General features: G+C 36.8%; 1 protein-coding gene across 2 annotated transcripts in view; it reads left to right on the top strand.

Annotated features, from left to right (window-relative positions):
* The first annotated feature begins 9,402 nt into the window (after positions 1-9,402).
* LOC127737233 (uncharacterized) overlaps positions 9,403-17,977 on the top strand; it is a 50,868-nt gene continuing 42,293 nt past the window's right edge. Inside the window, exon 1 of one of the 2 annotated variants that reach the window (XR_007999282.1) lies at positions 9,403-9,565. Coding sequence is in view for 1 of the 2 variants with exons in the window: in XM_052247771.1 (XP_052103731.1) it covers positions 9,529-9,565 (37 nt within the window). In the remaining variant the exon portion in view is untranslated. The remainder of the gene's footprint in view (positions 9,566-17,977) is intronic. The other variant, XM_052247771.1, reaches the window with a different exon arrangement.

The following is a 17,977-nucleotide window of genomic DNA, read 5'->3' as shown; positions in this document are numbered from 1 at the left end:
TAGAATCAGTAAATGAATTTAGGTTCTTAGGCAACTTGCTCTCACAAAATGGAAACTTATTGTCATCTGCTGAAGCACTTTCAAAAAAGGCCCTAAAAGTTATGTACTCTATATCGAAAGCTATACAAGTAGTCTGAACGAATTACCTGCAAATTTATCCGTTCATTTATTTGATTCTTTGGTTCGTCCTATTCTTACATATAATTGTGAAATTTGGTATATGGATATGTACAAATCATACTATAATGCAATTGCTAGAGCCAGAAAAAATAATTCTCCTTTGGATAAACTCAGTTTTATAGATAAGAGTCCTCCTGAAAAAAATTCACAATAAGTTTTGCAAATTCACACTTGGAGTTAAGAAATGTGCTAGTAATATTGCCTCTAGATCAAAATTAGGAAGATTTCCCCTTTTTTGTTTCATTGCCACACAGTCACTTTTATATGAAGACCGACTTTTGAGTGAAAACTCATCTGATTTACTTAAAGAGTGTTACTCTCTTTGTAAATCACTTCATGATCAAGGTATATACTCATGGTACTCATATGTAAATCATATTAGGTCCGATAATAATATAAGCAAACCCAAAGATGTAACTAAAAACAAAAACGGAGACTGCAAGAATTTCAGTAAAAAATTCTACAAAAATGAATTTCAGCAAAGATATAAAGAAATATATGACAATAAAATATCATCTCTCGACCAAAATAGCAAACTTCTTTTGTTTAAGCATATAAACACTAAATATAAACAAGAATTTTATTTGACATACCCTAATCTTGATACAAGAAAACTTATATGCAAATTTAGAATAAGTGATCATTCCCTCGCTATTGAAACTGGAAGATATAAAAATATTCCACGCCCTCAAAGACTTTGTAATAAGTGCAAAGTTCTGGATGATGAATCCCATTTCTTTTTAATATGTTAAATAAATGATGATTTAAGACATGTCTTTTTTAATGATTTAAAAACTCAATACAAAGATTTTTCTAATAATAAAATGAAATATATACTAAATCCAACCACTAGTCAGCAAATGAAATCCTTAGGCTCCTTTATTAAACAGTCTATGGAACTGAGGACAGGGGGCACTTGAGGTCATTTGTTGTGTTTTGGTTTATTTTTTTATTTTTTATTTAAATTTTTATGTCATCATTATATTGTTGTTATTACATGTAATTGTCATGCCTTTGGCCCTCTTATGGGTGTAATTTGTGCTTTAATAAAGTATTAAACCAGGGACATATATGTTCCTGATTAAACCTTTTAGTTTTAAATTAGATATTTGGACATTTTGCTGTGCCCTTGGGTTCGGTTGTTCTTGTTGTGTTTGACGCCATCCAGAGATGGCTGTAAGTGGGAAGTTCCTACTCTATTAAAGTTCGTGTCGTCAGCTCTAGATTTATTTTTGTGTGGCATTTATTAATCAATATGTGATGTCTTCGTGCCATTAACCCGTATCCGTTCTTTTCCATATTGAGACCAAAACAGGACTTAAACTTTTCGATTTTTCAGAACAGTAGTTTCAACCAAACATTCAGTATTTCACTAATCCAACACAATATTCATATTGAGCAAGTCCCCAGAACTCTTATAAAATCACCGGGGATGTAGAGCTGGATTTACCTACTGAGATACATTGAACACGATCTACAGACTGATGGCAACAAGGAAATGCCTTGGAGACAGGGGTGTCCCGCTCGGTGCTTATTTCCGTTTTCGATGGAACTCCCCCAGTTTTACACAGTTTTTAATCCATATCATGATAAATAAAGAGTACGGTACAAAATTTCATGAAGATTCGACTTGAAACTTTTTAGGAAATCATCTTAAACGCAAAGGTAAACCAAATTGTAACTGACGAACGAACGGATGGACGAACAGACCGAAAAACTATATTTACTGCAACTGTTGTTGGGACATAAAACATGAAACTGATCATCAACCTTACTTGGATACATTTGTCTCTTTGGAGCACACACAGAGACGCTAGTAGCTAGTGCCCTATGTGCTAGTGATGACCATCGCCCATAGTATCCATAGTGTATTTGAAGCAATAACCCAGACCAACTTAAATCTTTTTTAAGAAACAAAAATTATAAAAAAATGATCATAACTTGACTATTTGATAGTTTATCAGGCTCTATAGAAACAAAAAAAAAGACGACTTCTAACCGACTATAGATACAAAAAGGGTCACAAATAGTTCAAAATTGATTATTTGAAAACTGCATGTTGATTTAAGATGAAAATCGAACTTAACTTGTACTTTATAGTGCTTAACAATTGGGAACAAATGAAATATATCTTTGATCCGTTCTCAAGTTTTCATCTGGATACCACCATGGGACGGCCAGACAGATGGAAGTACGGACGGATACCCAACCATGTAATACTTCTCTACTGCGTGTAGTGGAGTATAATAAAGTAGACAAAAGTGTGACAGATGGCCGGAAAAACAGTATGGCTGACCATGGTTGGTGGGACCAACAGTCAGCAGTTTATGTTTAATAACAGACATGTGATTTGGGCATTTTATTTTATCAGATCTACCATCCTAATCGGTCATGACGCCAGCCGATTGTTCTTCCCGACCTAGTTCTACTGGTGGGAAGTTCGTAGTTTCCGACATAATTCTATGAGGAACAACTCGGTCAACATTGTCAGTCTCATTTTCGTCCTCGTCGGATTCTTCTTCATGGCGAACTAATTGATACTGACCAAGAAGAATGTTTTAGTCATTAAGATGAAAATGGTCACAATCTTCTTCGTTTATTGAAGTATACTCTGACTTGTCAAGTTTCCGGATTATCGAATCTTTTGTAGTTTTCTCTGCGGTAGTTGTTGATGGCTTTGAAAATTTAAAACATGACTCCTGATCTTGTTGGAGAATGAGTATATGGTCAATGACGTTTGAGGACGGATCATCTACAACTCTGTTAGACTAAAAGGCCATTATGATACTTGCATTAATCGCACTTGCAAAGTATTTGGGATTGATAACAACAATATCTCCCGCGTCTGCGAGCCTCCGGTTCACCATTGGTGAAGGATAACGATTGCGCATGTTACTGAAATGGTGTTCAACTTGTAAAGTTAACTTTGACAGCAGATTAATGTGGCTACCGTAGCTCACTTGTAGCTTAAATCGCAAGTTTTGCTCTAAACTTCTCAAACAATTAGTGATCATGTTGTGATGATTTTGTATCTTATGTTAGATAGTTTACCTTAGTTACAGTTCGGCAGAAGCATTATTTTATACATTTGTATAAACTTTAATAAAACATAGAAAAGAATAAAATATTTGGCGGGTAAACCTTGGGTCAGGTCAAATGTGAAGGGGTGTTCCCGTGGAAACTCTCATGCGAGTAATGAGGCACTTTGTAAGAACACCCCTTCTTCAAGAATGGTACGAATACCATTGGGGTATATAAGCAGGAGCGATTCCTTACTCTTTGTCACCGATCGTGCAAGGGCTGTATAGCCAGTCAAGGTCGTTGAAAACTTCCATATATATACTCTTTGTCATTCGTCTGAATTCTACGAAGACGATGGCTATGATACATACGGCACGTGATTATTAGAGAAAGGATATTTGAGATCGTGCCTGTTAATATTCTCTAATATGGAATTGCATTCATGATTGTAATGCAGTAAGGGACAATGTTTGTGCCTGTTCTTTAAGACTTGTACAACGTGTAGTTTGTCAAGTATGAATTTTACCGTACAAGACAAGTGTGTTCACTTGTAGGATACCAAAATGTACCACTAGGACAAGTCGTAGCTTGTAGGGTACATAGTTGTACCAGGAGGACAAGTTTGTTCCTGACCCAGGACAAATTTGTAATAGTACATATTTGTACCAGTTGTATATGTTTTAAGTAGAATAGTTATAGATAGTATATAAGAGAACGCAAATAGCAGTTGTATATATTTTAGTTCATTGATGTCACTTGATGAATAAAGTTTACTTGTTGTATATTTTGTAAATAGAACATTTTGGATCCAGTATCAAACTGGTAACGAACCTATTCTAAAATAGAAATAGACACGCTTACCCTGTGTACACATTACAACATGAACAGATTCAACCGTTTTAAAAGCGACGGATCCTTCTGGACCTTGTGGCTCAAGGCCGAAATGGCAACAAAGGACCACAAAGGAAAACATCGCGTCCAAAATGGCTAGGTCGTTTTTAGCGTGGGTGAAGTCGGAGGTCATTTTTTCCAAATTTTACAGGTCGCAGGTCGTTTTTAGAAGGCCCTCAGGTCGGAAGTCGCCTCTAAAAAGCCCGGAGGTCGCAGGTCGTTTTTGACCCTGCGGGAGCCTCATATGTGGGACAAGGTACATACGTAATGACATTTAAGGTCAATGGACAGTAAATGGGCTATGTCCCAGATTTTGGTAAAATTTTGCATACAAATTTGGCTCGTTGAACTTTAACTGAAAATCGAAAAAATAATGCATTTATCTCTTTTATTTTCTGAAATATTACTGTTTGAATTCTTTCAAAATAGGAGGACATTTGTATAGAAAGCACATAAAATCGGCAAAAAACGTCTTAAATTTGTCCTAAAATCATCATATCTCCAATTTCAAGTACTAAGTACATATATTTTTCTTAAAAAAAACTGTGCTGTTAATACATAAATTCCGTTTTAATGATATAAAATAATCATAGGGTCACCGACTTCGCTTTTTGTCTATTGAACAATCCGTTACCTAGTTGGTAGTGAAAAGCGTCAAAAATCAACGCGACGACATTACGCTTATTTCGACATTTTGTGGTATTTTTTTTTTTACCTAGAACACTACTTTGAATGATGTATACCGTAAAAACGAAGTCGGCGACCCCATTATTATTTTACGTCATCAAAACGGAAATTTATGTACCAACAACACATAGTTTGTAAGAAAAATCTAGGTACTTGAAATTGCAGATTTGATGATTTTAAGACAAATTTAAGAACGTTTTTTGCCGATTTTATGTGCTTTTTTTATACATATATTTACATATTTTGAAAGAATTCAATCAATATTATTTCAGACAAAAAAAGAGATATAAAAATTATGCATTATTTTTTTCGATTTTCAGTTATAATTCAACGAGCCAAAGATGTATGCAAAATTTTACAAAAATCTGTGACATAGCCAATTTACTGTAACCTGGGACATAATATATTGATATATAGTATAATAGTCCCAGCTGTAACTTGACCTTTTAAAAAGTTGCAGTGCCATCAAAAATGGGAACTTTTATTTTGTAGATATAGTGTTGGTGGGGTATGTACAGTGTACACAGTATGTGTTTGATTATTTTATCTATAACTGATTTTATAAGTGCACCGTTTTTCTTTTTATCGTGTCCGAGGAGATACATATTGTGACAATTCATAAGGATTCAACTAGAATTTACACTGATAAAAGACAAACAGTGCCAGTGGTTCATCTGAAATGGTGGCAAATACAGGATAGTTAATGGTATTAAGTAAATGTCCCCGAAACACCAACTAATTCCCGACGTGAAGCCGGGAGTGAATTCTCTTGAGGGGGGGGGGGGGTCACATCGACCTTTTTTTATGGTAGGGATGAGCAGCTGAGACGCTCAATACCCCACACTTTTCATATAATTTGAATAACAAAAATACATACCTTAGCTATCATATATTTTCAAGTTATACAAATAGATATATACGGCCTATAGCTATATCGTGTTTTTGCGACTGTAGTTTTAATCGCATCGATCAGTGAAATAAATCACATCTGATTAGACTTGTCATATATTTCCTCCTTATTTCTCTACCTTATCATATAGTGCCTATCATACATGTATCTTCTGAAAATCGAAAAAGGTGACCTAGCTATTTCAACTTCTTCTTCTTCCGGTAAGCGGCCACCGTCAACTGGTTGACTATTCTGCCACATTTTGGAGTGAGCGCATGAAATATTTTTGAAATTTATTAAACAAAAAGAGAATGGGTGCAATTTAATATATATACAGGTGCAATTAAAAACATGGCATTTAATCTAATGACGGAGCTGAGCCTTGAAGGATTCAGGACTCAGGGCGGAGACAGTAGAGTTGGGCAAGGTGTTCCACGCTCTGATTGTTCTGGGATAGAACGACTCCTTCCGTACAGTTGTTTTACACGATGGTATTCTAAGTGCCTTTTCGTTATTATTTCTGGAAGGGCGTTCATTCGGTATTAGCTTACTGGATGTATCGATTTTAACAAAGTTGTTTTGTAGCTTATACATCATTATTAAGCGGCTATGTTTCCTTCGTTCTTGTAGGGTAGACCATTCAAGATGTTCAAGCATGCTACTAACAGATGAGGTGTGATATCTGTTAGTAACATACCTTGCTGCCCGTCTTTGCACCATGTCCAATCTGTGGATGTCGTTTTGTTGGTATGGATCCCATACTACACTAGCATATTCTAAAGTAGGCCTGACGAGGGACATGTATGCTTTTTCTTTAATTGACTTGTTTGAGATGTTAACATTCCTTTTTAAGAAGCTAATGGTGTTGTTGGCTTTGGAGCAGATGGAGCTTATATGTGTTTCCCCCATTTAAGATCTGATGAAATAGTGCATCCCAGGTATTTAGCTGATGTTACATGTTCGAGGTTATGGCCATGTAGTGTGTAATTGTACTTTGATGGAGTTCGCTTCTTGGAGATGGTGAGTACATTACATTTGTCTGGATGGAACTTCATAAGCCATGTTGTTTCCCATACAGCCAGTTGGTCAAGGTCCTTTTGTAAGTTTGCGGCATATGCATTGGATGAGATGGTGAGATAAGCAATAGTGTCATCAGCAAACAGTCGCACAGTTGATTGAATCCCCTGGGGCATATCGTTTATATAAAACAAAAATAGGCTAGGTCCCAGGACGGATCCTTGTGGTACGCCGGACTCTACAGGTGTGGAGGTCGATGTTTCACCCTCTACAACTACTGACTGTATTCTATCACTGAGGAAGTTGTTTATCCACTCATTTGTTTTACCGGTTATCCCATAATGCTTCAGTTTGTGGATGAGAAGGCTATGACTAACCTTATCAAATGCCTTGGAGAAGTCCATTATGAGACAATCTGTTTGTTTCCCCTGATCTAAGTTTTTAGTTACATCATCAATAAATTCAATCAGTTGTGATTCGCATGATAATCCCCTTTGAAACCCATGTTGAAGTGGATACATGATGTTGTGAGTATCTGCATGAGACATGATATGGCTAGTTATGATGTGCTCCATTAGTTTACATGCTATGCAAGTGAGAGAGACAGGCCTATAATTTATCGGATCGTATTTCTTCCCTTTCTTATACACTGGACAGACGTTTGCAGATTTCCAAATACAAGGTACTTCGCTTGTCTGATATGAGCAGCGGAATAATGTTGTCAGTATTGGTGCTATATGTAATGCAAGTTCCTTTAAGACTCTTGGTGTTATATTGTCTGGCCCAGCTGCCTTATTTGGATTAAGGTTATTTAGTAGTTTGTACACACCATTTTCTGTTATATTGATGTCCAAGATTTGTTCAAAGTTTCCGGACATGTTACACTGTTCTTGAAATTCTTTTTCTGTTATGGTGGTTTTGTCTGAAAAGGCTTTCTGAAATTGGCCATTGAGTATGTCTGCTTTTTCTGTTGGCTCTGAATGTAAAGTTCCATTTGATTTTAGAGGTGGTATTTTACTCCCATCTGATCTTTTGTGTTTTATAAAGGTCCAGAACCTTTTCATACAGTTTGGTCTTTCTTGAGGTTTAATTAGGTCTGGTGGTGAAACTATACTGTCGATGTAATTCCAGTAAGCTTTCCTAATTTCTCTCTGTGTACGACGCTTAAGTTCTTTAAATTTGTCTCTATCTCCTCCATTACCAGATTTTTTCATTCTTTTGAACCATCGGTCTCTTTTTCGTATGAGACGCTTGATGTCAGATGTGATCCAGGGACTACCATCCTTTTTCCTAGCGGTCTTTTTCGGTACATTTTTTTCTATGCTCTCTTCAAGTTTGGTTTGGAAGTGTGTCCATAATGTATTTACTCCTGCCTTTTGTTCATTCATTAGGGTGATATCATGGTGTAAATTATTCATATCTATTTTCATATTCTCCCAATTTGCTTTTCTATATAACGGTATAATCCTTGGTTTTTGAATAGATTTCCGGGGGTTTAGATTAACTTCTGTGAAAACGATTTCATGGTCGGAGAGCCCAGGTAAAGTTTCAACTCTCATGAAGCTTTCAGGATGATTTGTTACAACAAGATCAAGAGTATTGGGTCCTCTGGTTGGTTTATTTACAAGCTGTGCCATCCCATTATCATCCAATATATCAGCAAATTTTTCATGATTTGTTGCACATTGGGTGTGCATCTTGATCTCTTTGTTAGTCCAATCCCAGCCTGGTAGGTTGAAATCACCAGCTGATATAATGAATGCATTTCGTATTTTACTGGCTCTTTCAATGCTTATTCCATATTCATTATATCCCTTTTCGTTTGATGTTTTGGGGTTGTAGTAACTAGATAGATAGACAGTTTTATGCCCGACAATTTCCATCTTGCACCAAGCAATTTCACAATCAGTTTGAAGTTCTGGTACTGATGAAGTTATGTATGTGTCTTTGACGGCAATGAGTACTCCCCCTCCACTTAAGTTTCTGTCATTTCTGTAAATATTGTACCCATCTGGAAAATATACTGGTCATACACTCCACACATAAGTTACATAGCAAGTGCCCTCGAGAGTGAAATAGTTGTTAGTCGATGGGACAATAATTTAACTTGCTATTGTCTAAATGGCCAGTAAAAAAGTGTGTTATTATACAGAAAGTACGGGAAAATGCTTTATTTCCCGCAGTAAATAGTCTTTTTCTAGTGAAAAGTTCATACCCAGGAAATAGTTTCTGAAACTATTTTCGGGTAATGTTCTTTTTTTTCAGGCAGTTTTGTAAAAATAGTAAATGTATTTGTCTAGGCAATTTTATGTAGTAAAGACCGTGACACTGAGTTATGAGGCCCCTCAAGGGTGTGTCCAAGTAATCACACAATGATTCACAAATGTTTTGCCAATATAATCACATAATCATTAATTATTTTTTTAAACAAGATAATCAAATAATAAAAAAAACAGTCCTAGATTATCAAATAATCAAATAATCATGAAGTATTAGGTCTGGTAATCATATAAATCACTATAAAAACGGCCAAGTAATCACTGAATAATATGCAATGGCTAGAACTAATATGGTGTTTATTCTCTGTTTTTAGCTTAAAAATTCGGAAGATTATAAAAATAAAGAGTGGATAGATGACACACTTTACCTGCATCCACGATTAGAATACGCGAATTTCTCCAGTTTGAACTGTTAGCGGTATGATTTTGTGAAGTGTCGAGTGTAATATGGGCCGACTTAACCACCTCACAAGGCGCCATTTTGATTCCAGCATCACTTCGACAAGAACATAAACAACAGATAAACATCAAATCTGCTAACAGAACAACTGCAGAATAGGAATTATGGCAACAGCAGACGAAAAAGTTGATATGTCATTAGGTAAACATAAAATTCTGATTGTGAAATGTTGGTTCACTGAATCATAACACAGTAAGACATTCCTGGTGACCACGTATCTTTGATCTTGATCTGGTACGGCGACACGTCCGATGTACATAATTACACCACGCGTCCGTCACGTAGCGATTAGTCTTAATACCCCCCTTTTTCCCTCCCAGTATCAAACATATGTAGTTCACGGGTGCTTGGGGTATGGACCCCCTTATTCCATTTTTTTTTTAGGTTTAATTAGTTTTAGTTCGTATTTTTTGATATTTCACCTTAATAAACAAATTAATATGAGGCAGGTGTTACCTGTGAAAAGGGACGAAATCTGTATAAATTTATTGATGAATTCAACAATACTTAACTTCAGAATCTGTTGAAAAAGCAACGGAAATACAGAAACATTTTCGGATGTTGGTCACGTTGTATCTGTTGTAGACTACTGGAGATATAAATTAAAAAAAAGGTAGTCTAACTAGTTGAGTTAGGGAAGATCTTCTTTGACACAATTGGTTAGAGCGCTGCCTTATAGATCCCGAGATTGAGGGTTCGAATCCCGCTAGTACCATCCATGGATTTTCACATCATTGGTGCTGCAAGCAATTAGTGAATTACTACTTGTGCATACAAGTGTATATATATATATAGGTGCCTGGCAGTTTGTTATGGTCATGTGTGGATGACCGTGACATATCTAGGTGGAACTGGCCAGAGGATTTCCGAGTAGATCTCTCGGGTTTGTACAGTAGTGGACCTGCGAGTTGCTCGGATGGATGGTACGCAGCCCCGAAAAAAGAAAAGGGGGAAGAGTGTTGTAGACCTGGAGATATAAAGGATGGAGTAACTAGTTGAGTAAGGAAAGATCTTCTTTGGTTCAATTGGTTAGAACGCTGCCTTTAGATCCTGAGATTGAGGGTTCGAATCCCGCTAGTACCATCCATGGATTTTCACATCATATCTATAGAATTCAGTTCTGACGTCATTTTAAATGTAAACAAAGAAATGCTATCACCAGGTAACATCTTTTTTTCATATCAAAGAATTTTGAAAAAACATTTGTTAAAATTTACATGTATATCTTTAAACGGTTATCAAAAACAACAAATTTGCGGGAAACAATATGAAGCTCCTTCCTATATTTTACTCAAAGTCCCATGACAAACGAGACCGGAAGGAAAAAAAAAGGTTTTTGCACAAATGCAGGAAAATAAAAAAGTTAACGATTTAGAGTTCATTGGTATTTTCATGCCCCCGCTGTAGAGGTGGGGTCATTAAGTTTTACCCTTGTCCGTCTGTACACACGTACGTCCCAAAATTGGTTTCCATTCTCTAACTTGAGTTTGCCTCAACCAAATGTTATGAAACTTATACACAATGCTTATTACCACAAAACACAGATCAAGTTTGAATTTTGGTGGCATCACTTTAACCGTTCTAGAGTTATGCCCGTTTATATATGGAAAAATTGCAAAATTTTTAGTTTCCATTCTCTAACTTAAGTTTGCCTCAACCAAATGTTATGAAACTTATACACAATGCTTCACTGGTAGACCTATTTGGCAAATGACCGCGATTTTTGGATAATCTGCGCGGAACGGAAAATAATTAGAGGTTCATCGTAAATTTGCTGTGTCACAGAAAATTATGCATGTCATCCGGAGATTTACCGTGTCGGCGGGAATTTGCCGTTTGTCCGATAAAACTGGTGTGTATTGAGTCATTGATAGAACCAGTGATGCGTGAGCGACGGTTATTAATAGATCGTTGTATATAGATGTTTACATAATCCATTATACAGTGTCGACGGGAATTAGCCGTTGGTCCGATAAAACTGGTGTGTATTGAGTCGTCAATAGAACTATTGGTGCGTGAGCGACGGTTATTAATAGCTCGTTGTGATATATACAATGTTTACAGTCAGATAAAAAAAAACTGTTACTCTACAGGAAAATGATATCATCTTAATTCAGGAACATTGGCTTTTTCATTCACAAACACATATGATCTCGGACATCAACTCTAACATAAACTTTGCAGCCAAGGGGGTGGATATGAACGAACCAATTCTTCCAGTATCAATGCCCAGAGGATATGGTGGCGTGGGAATCATTTGGAACAGAAACATAAATCATCTCATTAGGCCTCTTCCCGACGGATCGGAAAAAATACAGTGTATTGAACTTGAGAACGCAGTTAGGCGAATATTGGTTGTTAGCGTGTATCTACCATCAAACGGGAGCAAAAACCATCAAATAGAATATCAAGAGTGCATAGACGAACTGCACGAGATATGCCAAAAATACAACAGTACTCACCACATTCTTATAGGTGGAGACATTAACGAAGACCTTAACGCTGGAAAACCAACGAACCAGAGAAAGGAGTACGTGAAGAAATTTATAAACGAAAATGAATTGGAATTCGACAACATAGGAAATACATTCGTCAACTCAAAGGGATGCGAATGCTCTGAAATCGACTATTTCCTACACAACTTAACACCAGACATACTAGAGAAGGGAAAATCAATCCTCAAATGCCAAACCAACGTCTCAGACCATTATCCAATCAGTATGAGTATAAACTGGAAGCATGAGAAACTTGATATGAACCAGAAAGCCCGTCCGAACTTCAAAATTAAATGGGACAAGGTAGACAAGGATCTGTATAAAGCAATAACAGACGACGAGGCACTGAAGTTGCAAGAATCCATGATTACAGATTCATTAGAGTCACAAGAAGTAATTGAGCGGATGAATGACATACTCACAACAGCATCACAAACTTCATCAGGAAATAAAACAATTTACCATTCGAGACCAAAGCTCAAAGTATGGAATGGTGACATAAAGAACGCTTTGAAGGAAAAACGGATTACGTACAATGAATGGCAAAAAGGGGGGAGACCAAACGACCCCACAAACCCTCTAACACTCAGGAAAAAGCAAGGAAAAAAGGAATTTAGGAAAACAGTACGCATAGCAGTAGCAAGGCAACTGGAGGCAGAAAAAGAGAGTATCATGGAAGCAAGATCTAATAACATGGAGGTCTTCCACAAACTAGTCCAAAAGAACCGTAGGAAGGGAATTGATCACATACAGGATATAAACGTTAGCGGCGAGATATTCTCGGGAGATAAAGTCATAGAGGGATTCAAGGAACACTTCTGTACTCTGTCTACACTTAAAGAAGAGGCCTTCAGCAACCCTGAGTACCACTTCCAAGTGGAAATGGAAATAAGCAATATCTGCAAAATGGTAGACCAAGAATCGATACGCCCTGTCATAGAAAATGAAGTCCACAAAGCTATATCTACAATAAATAGGAAAAAATCTGCAGACTACCACAATATAACTATTGAACATTTCATATATGCTGGAGAAAATATGTTGTCCGCCCTCACTCAACTCATTAACATTATATTTTCAGAAGGAGATATACCAAAAATTCTGAAAATAGGACTGCTTTCTCCTATATTTAAGAACAAAGGCAGCAAAAATGATGCATTAAACTACCGAGGGATAACTATTTTACCCGTAGTGAGCAAGATAATAGAGGCCATCGTTAGAGACCGGATACAACCAAAAGTGCAGAAGGTGCAAAACCCAACTCAAAGAGGATTCACCAAAGGATCCTCCCCTATGAATGCAGCCCTTCCTGTGGAGGAAATGTACCGAATTCTCACCGACAATAAGCAAAACGGTTATCTTGTCTTGCTGGACGCAAAAGCTGCCTTTGACACTGTGGTGCACTCACATCTATTCCGCAGGATGTATCATGCTGGGATTCAAGACAGGACATGGACAATCATTAAGAGTCTGCATCAAAACGCAGAAAGTAGCATAAAATGGTCCGGAAAAACATCAGAGCGTTTCACAGTAGGCATGGGTGTCAGGCAAGGAGGCATACTGAGTACAGACCTGTACAAGTTATACATCAACCCTTTGTTAGACCACTTCCAAAATACAACCTACGGCATGACTATAGGGAATGTCAACACAAACAACACCGGATGTGCAGACGATGTCGCAATATTGAGTACACAATTAACTGATGCTCAAATTATGGTCAACATGGCCCTTGACTTTGCCAACTCAGAAGGATACCAGCTGCAGCCAAAGAAAAGTGTAGTAATTAAAATAAGCGGTAACAGCAATAACACCAAACTGGAAAAAGATAACCTGATGATGGGAAACACACCTATGCCGAATGTTGAGCAGTCTACACACCTTGGGATCATCAGAACTACAACTCGGAAGAACAACATACAAAGTAACACCAACGAAAATATAACAAAGGCAAGAAGGAGTGCATACAGTCTACTTGGATCTGGTTTTCATGGACATAATGGCTTGGACCCTGAGTCGCTACTGCACATCTACAAGACGTATATACTTCCCGTGCTACTCTACGGAATGGAACTACTAACCCCATCCAGTAAGCCACTTGAACAACTTGAGATCTTCCAAAAAAGAATGCTTAAACAGATATTATCGCTGCCAACAAGATGCCCTGATCCAGCAGTCTACATACTCACAGGAATTCTCCCGATTGAAGCCCAAATCCACATCAAGACACTAACTTTCTTCAACAATGTCTGCCACCAATCAGAAGAGAGCACCGAGAAAAAGCTTGCCAGGAGACAACTGACAGTCTGCAGTGAGGCTAGTAATAGCTGGTTCATAAACATCAACAAGTTGCTACGTCTATACGATCTCAACGAAGCGAATACCTACTTGGCCAATCCAATAAAGAAAACTCAGTGGATCACATTGATTAAGAACGCTGTGATGAAATACTGGAGCACCAAAATTGTACAAATGTCTGAACTATACTTAGGGCTCAAGTACCTGAGCAATCAAAACCTAATCAAGGGAAAACTTCACCCAATCCTCAAACACAAGAGTCACTCCGCGCTAGACAACAGCAGAATCCCTACCAGATTACGCCTTATTACTGGAACTTATGTACTCCAAACAAAACGGATTCAATTCTACAGACAAGAAACAGATCCGACCTGCCTGCTTTGTGGAATGCAAGAGGAAACGCTAGAACATTTTGTAATGCAATGCGAGAAGCTGCAGTCCGTTAGAACAGTGATACTTAAAGAGGTGAATGACATATGGCAAAATGAAATGAATAACACCACAAGATTCCATGACTTGAACATCACAACACAAATGCAATTGCTCCTTGACAGTGCAAAACTCATCAACCTAAATAAATATAACTCAGCCAGCGCAGCCCGTTTGGAAAACCATTCCAGAAACCTTTTCTTCAAGCTGCATATAAAGAGAAACGTACTGTTGGACGAAAGGAATTAGAGGCACAGCGTAGAAGATAAACTAGCATGGAGAGGGGGAGGGGTAGGGAGACCATCGCTCTGGGTCATAAACCACCGGCTTGCCTACAGATTCCTAGTGAACATACTTTTAGACTTTACCGTACATATACTTTTATCACGATATGGTAATCCCGTGTGAACACTGAACTTTTAGATTTTAAAAAGCAAATATTTTTAGAACATTGAACTTTAACTATGATACGTTTTAACCAGGCAAAGCCGCTCTATTTATATTCTGTATGTGATAGTGAGGGGATTTTAGATTCTAAACGATTAATAAGGCGTCGCTTTTATATATTACCGCAAAATCCCGTGTGGAAAGACTTGTTTTAACTTTGAAAAAATCGCCATGAACTTTTAATTATAACATAAATAACTTTTTAAAATGTCGGGAGGTGTCGTTGCGGATTGCAAATACTATCTTTAACGATACTCATATATGTAAATAATGTACATAATGGTGGAAGGATGATCCAAAAATTCATGGATAAATTGTGGTGATGGGATCCACATTCACAGCACCATTGTAAATAATGAGCACCGCCACCCAAAGCACCTGTTCAACACACAGAACCTGTGTGGTTCTCCTTTGAAGGGGGTAAAGATACAGAGGTAAGGTAAGGTTACCCTTTTCAGTCGAGATAATAAAGTTACTTAATATTTAAATATCGAATTTGGTTATTGTTCAATAAAGAAAAATCTATTTTAATGTGACCGATGAACAGGATGAATACACGCGGTAACTTTGAAATACACAACTACAAATATTCTCACCTTATAAAATTCTTCTTTATTGTCATGTTTAGAAAAGAAATCAGTTCCTGTACTAATAGTCTTATTACTGTAGATGCCGTAATCCGGCAAGATGTCACATACTGATTTGAGACTTGTTTAATAGAAAAAAAATATGTGTATATGTCCGAGGCCAGAGATCATTTAAATTTCATTGGCAAATATGAATTTTTACTACGATCTGATTTACCTGTGTGATCCATTAATCTTTATTAATGAAATGCACATTTATACTCCTAGGGTTGAAGGCATATATAAACAAAACAACATGATTCGATGAGATAATAACAAGTTGCGAATTGTAGTCCGAATGTGTATACTAGTATATAGGAACATTTGGACATTATTTCATATTCATAATTAATTAGTTCATCCGTCATTTGTTTAATTGAATTACTATTCAACTGTGGTTATACAAAAAGAACCGTTTATTGGAACTAAATACAATGAACCATCTGTTTATTTGATACAGGTGTCAACATTGAATTGAAGCTTTACATTTCTGACGGACAGGGGAAAGTTTTAACCTTAGTTGATATCAGGGGTCAACTGGTATAGCAGTATGTTGGTAATACACCGGCCGTCGTTTCATAATATGTATATGTATTTATGCACAATGCAGTCCTTTCAAACTCGATTTCGCTAACTCGTAGGTTGTCTTTTAGACAAAAAAGTTCCATTTAAAAGATATGAAAGTTGCGTACATGTATACCTCAATGCACGTCTTGTTAACTAATCTGTTACATTGTGAAAAATAAATAAGTTCTAATTAAAAGATTGGAGGGTTATTTTACATGAATAAAAGTTTTTCTGATCATTATTGTTTTTCAATTATTTTTGAGAGTGCGATCTTAAAACTAAGTTCGTCCCGACATGCATGGAATATTTGCCACTGGAAGTTAAGCAACCAACAATCACTCATCTTAAAATAAGCCTGAGAGATAATATTCTTTTAAATTTTAATTGTTAGACAGTTTCTCCGTTTATTATAAAGCACTTTCAGGTGTAATGTTAAAGTGTATATTATATACATTCCGGGATGAGATTAATTTACTATAATTGCCAACAAAAAAAAAAGAAATGATGTTACGTTTCTTTTAATTAAAAATTAGACTGTAACGAATGTAGACCGAACATTTTAAATAATGAAATAATGCACGCCAAAAATATCTGTAATCAACTTGATCTGAAACTTGACTTCGCTCACAAAAGAGAATGTTAAAAATAACTCAGATCAATTGTGTCGACTGCACGAGATTTTCCAACGGCGGGAAATATCATGTAACTATAAACACAGGTGATGTTACTGACCGATTGTGGAATGTCAATTTAGGGTTAAATTTGATGTGTAATGATTGACATTATTGTGCGCGTTAAAGTTGAGGCTCTAGAAGGTTCATTTCAATTCATAACCGAAAATCTAAAATCAAGTTTTTTTTTCAAATCAACGTTTAAGTTTTGAATCTTGTGGGAGGGAAACTTTATTTTATTTGTTTTTTAGGGGCAAAGGGGGTTACCATAAAAGTCTATAGGAAAATTAAATAAAACAATTTCGAAGGTCACAACTTGTAAACTAATGAAAACAATAATATAGCGAATTAAATAACTGTTATTAGATTGCAATAACATGACGGTTTTTTTTTGTTTCGGGAGTGGGAGTGTGATTACCTTATATACTTGAGATGTTCCATTTTCGGCATTATTTGTATTAGTTTAACTTGTTCTCGGTGGCGGATCCAGATTTTTTTATATAAGGGGAGGGGGCACTAACTGCTAATCATTCTTAAGTGATTCCCTATATAATCAACATTTATTTTCCAACAAAAAGGGGGTGGGCACCGTGCCATTCCCCCTATATAGCCGACCGAGCAATGTATAGCCAGTCAAGGTCGTTAAAAACTTCCATATATATGTATAGCCAGTCAAGGTCGTTAAAAACTCCCGGTTCTATTAGTTTCATTATATCTTCATCAGCATAACTGTATCGGGAGCATTCGAGTAAGGTAGCACTCCATAGATAGGTGTGTAGTTTCGCATGTATGACACAAGCGCTGCAGTTGGCCTAATGTATTAGAAGGCCAGGATCGGAAGATTATTAAACATTCTGTGGCTCAATTTTAATTTTATTTTCTAACTGTGAAGTGCTACCTAAGCCGTGGCCTGCAGAACCCTACTCATATTTTTAAAGGGTGTTCCAAAAGCACATTAAACCACTTCCAGCATTATACAGGTCGTGAGGTACAATTTGATGGGGAGGAGATTTCAATTGC

This window comes from Mytilus californianus, unplaced genomic scaffold (assembly GCF_021869535.1).
Source record: "Mytilus californianus isolate M0D057914Y unplaced genomic scaffold, xbMytCali1.0.p SCAF_4, whole genome shotgun sequence".
In the NCBI taxonomy this organism is placed as follows: Eukaryota; Metazoa; Mollusca; class Bivalvia; order Mytilida; family Mytilidae; genus Mytilus; species Mytilus californianus.
The sequence above is the reverse complement of the archived record's forward strand: the minus strand, read 5'-3'. Positions and strand labels throughout refer to the sequence as shown.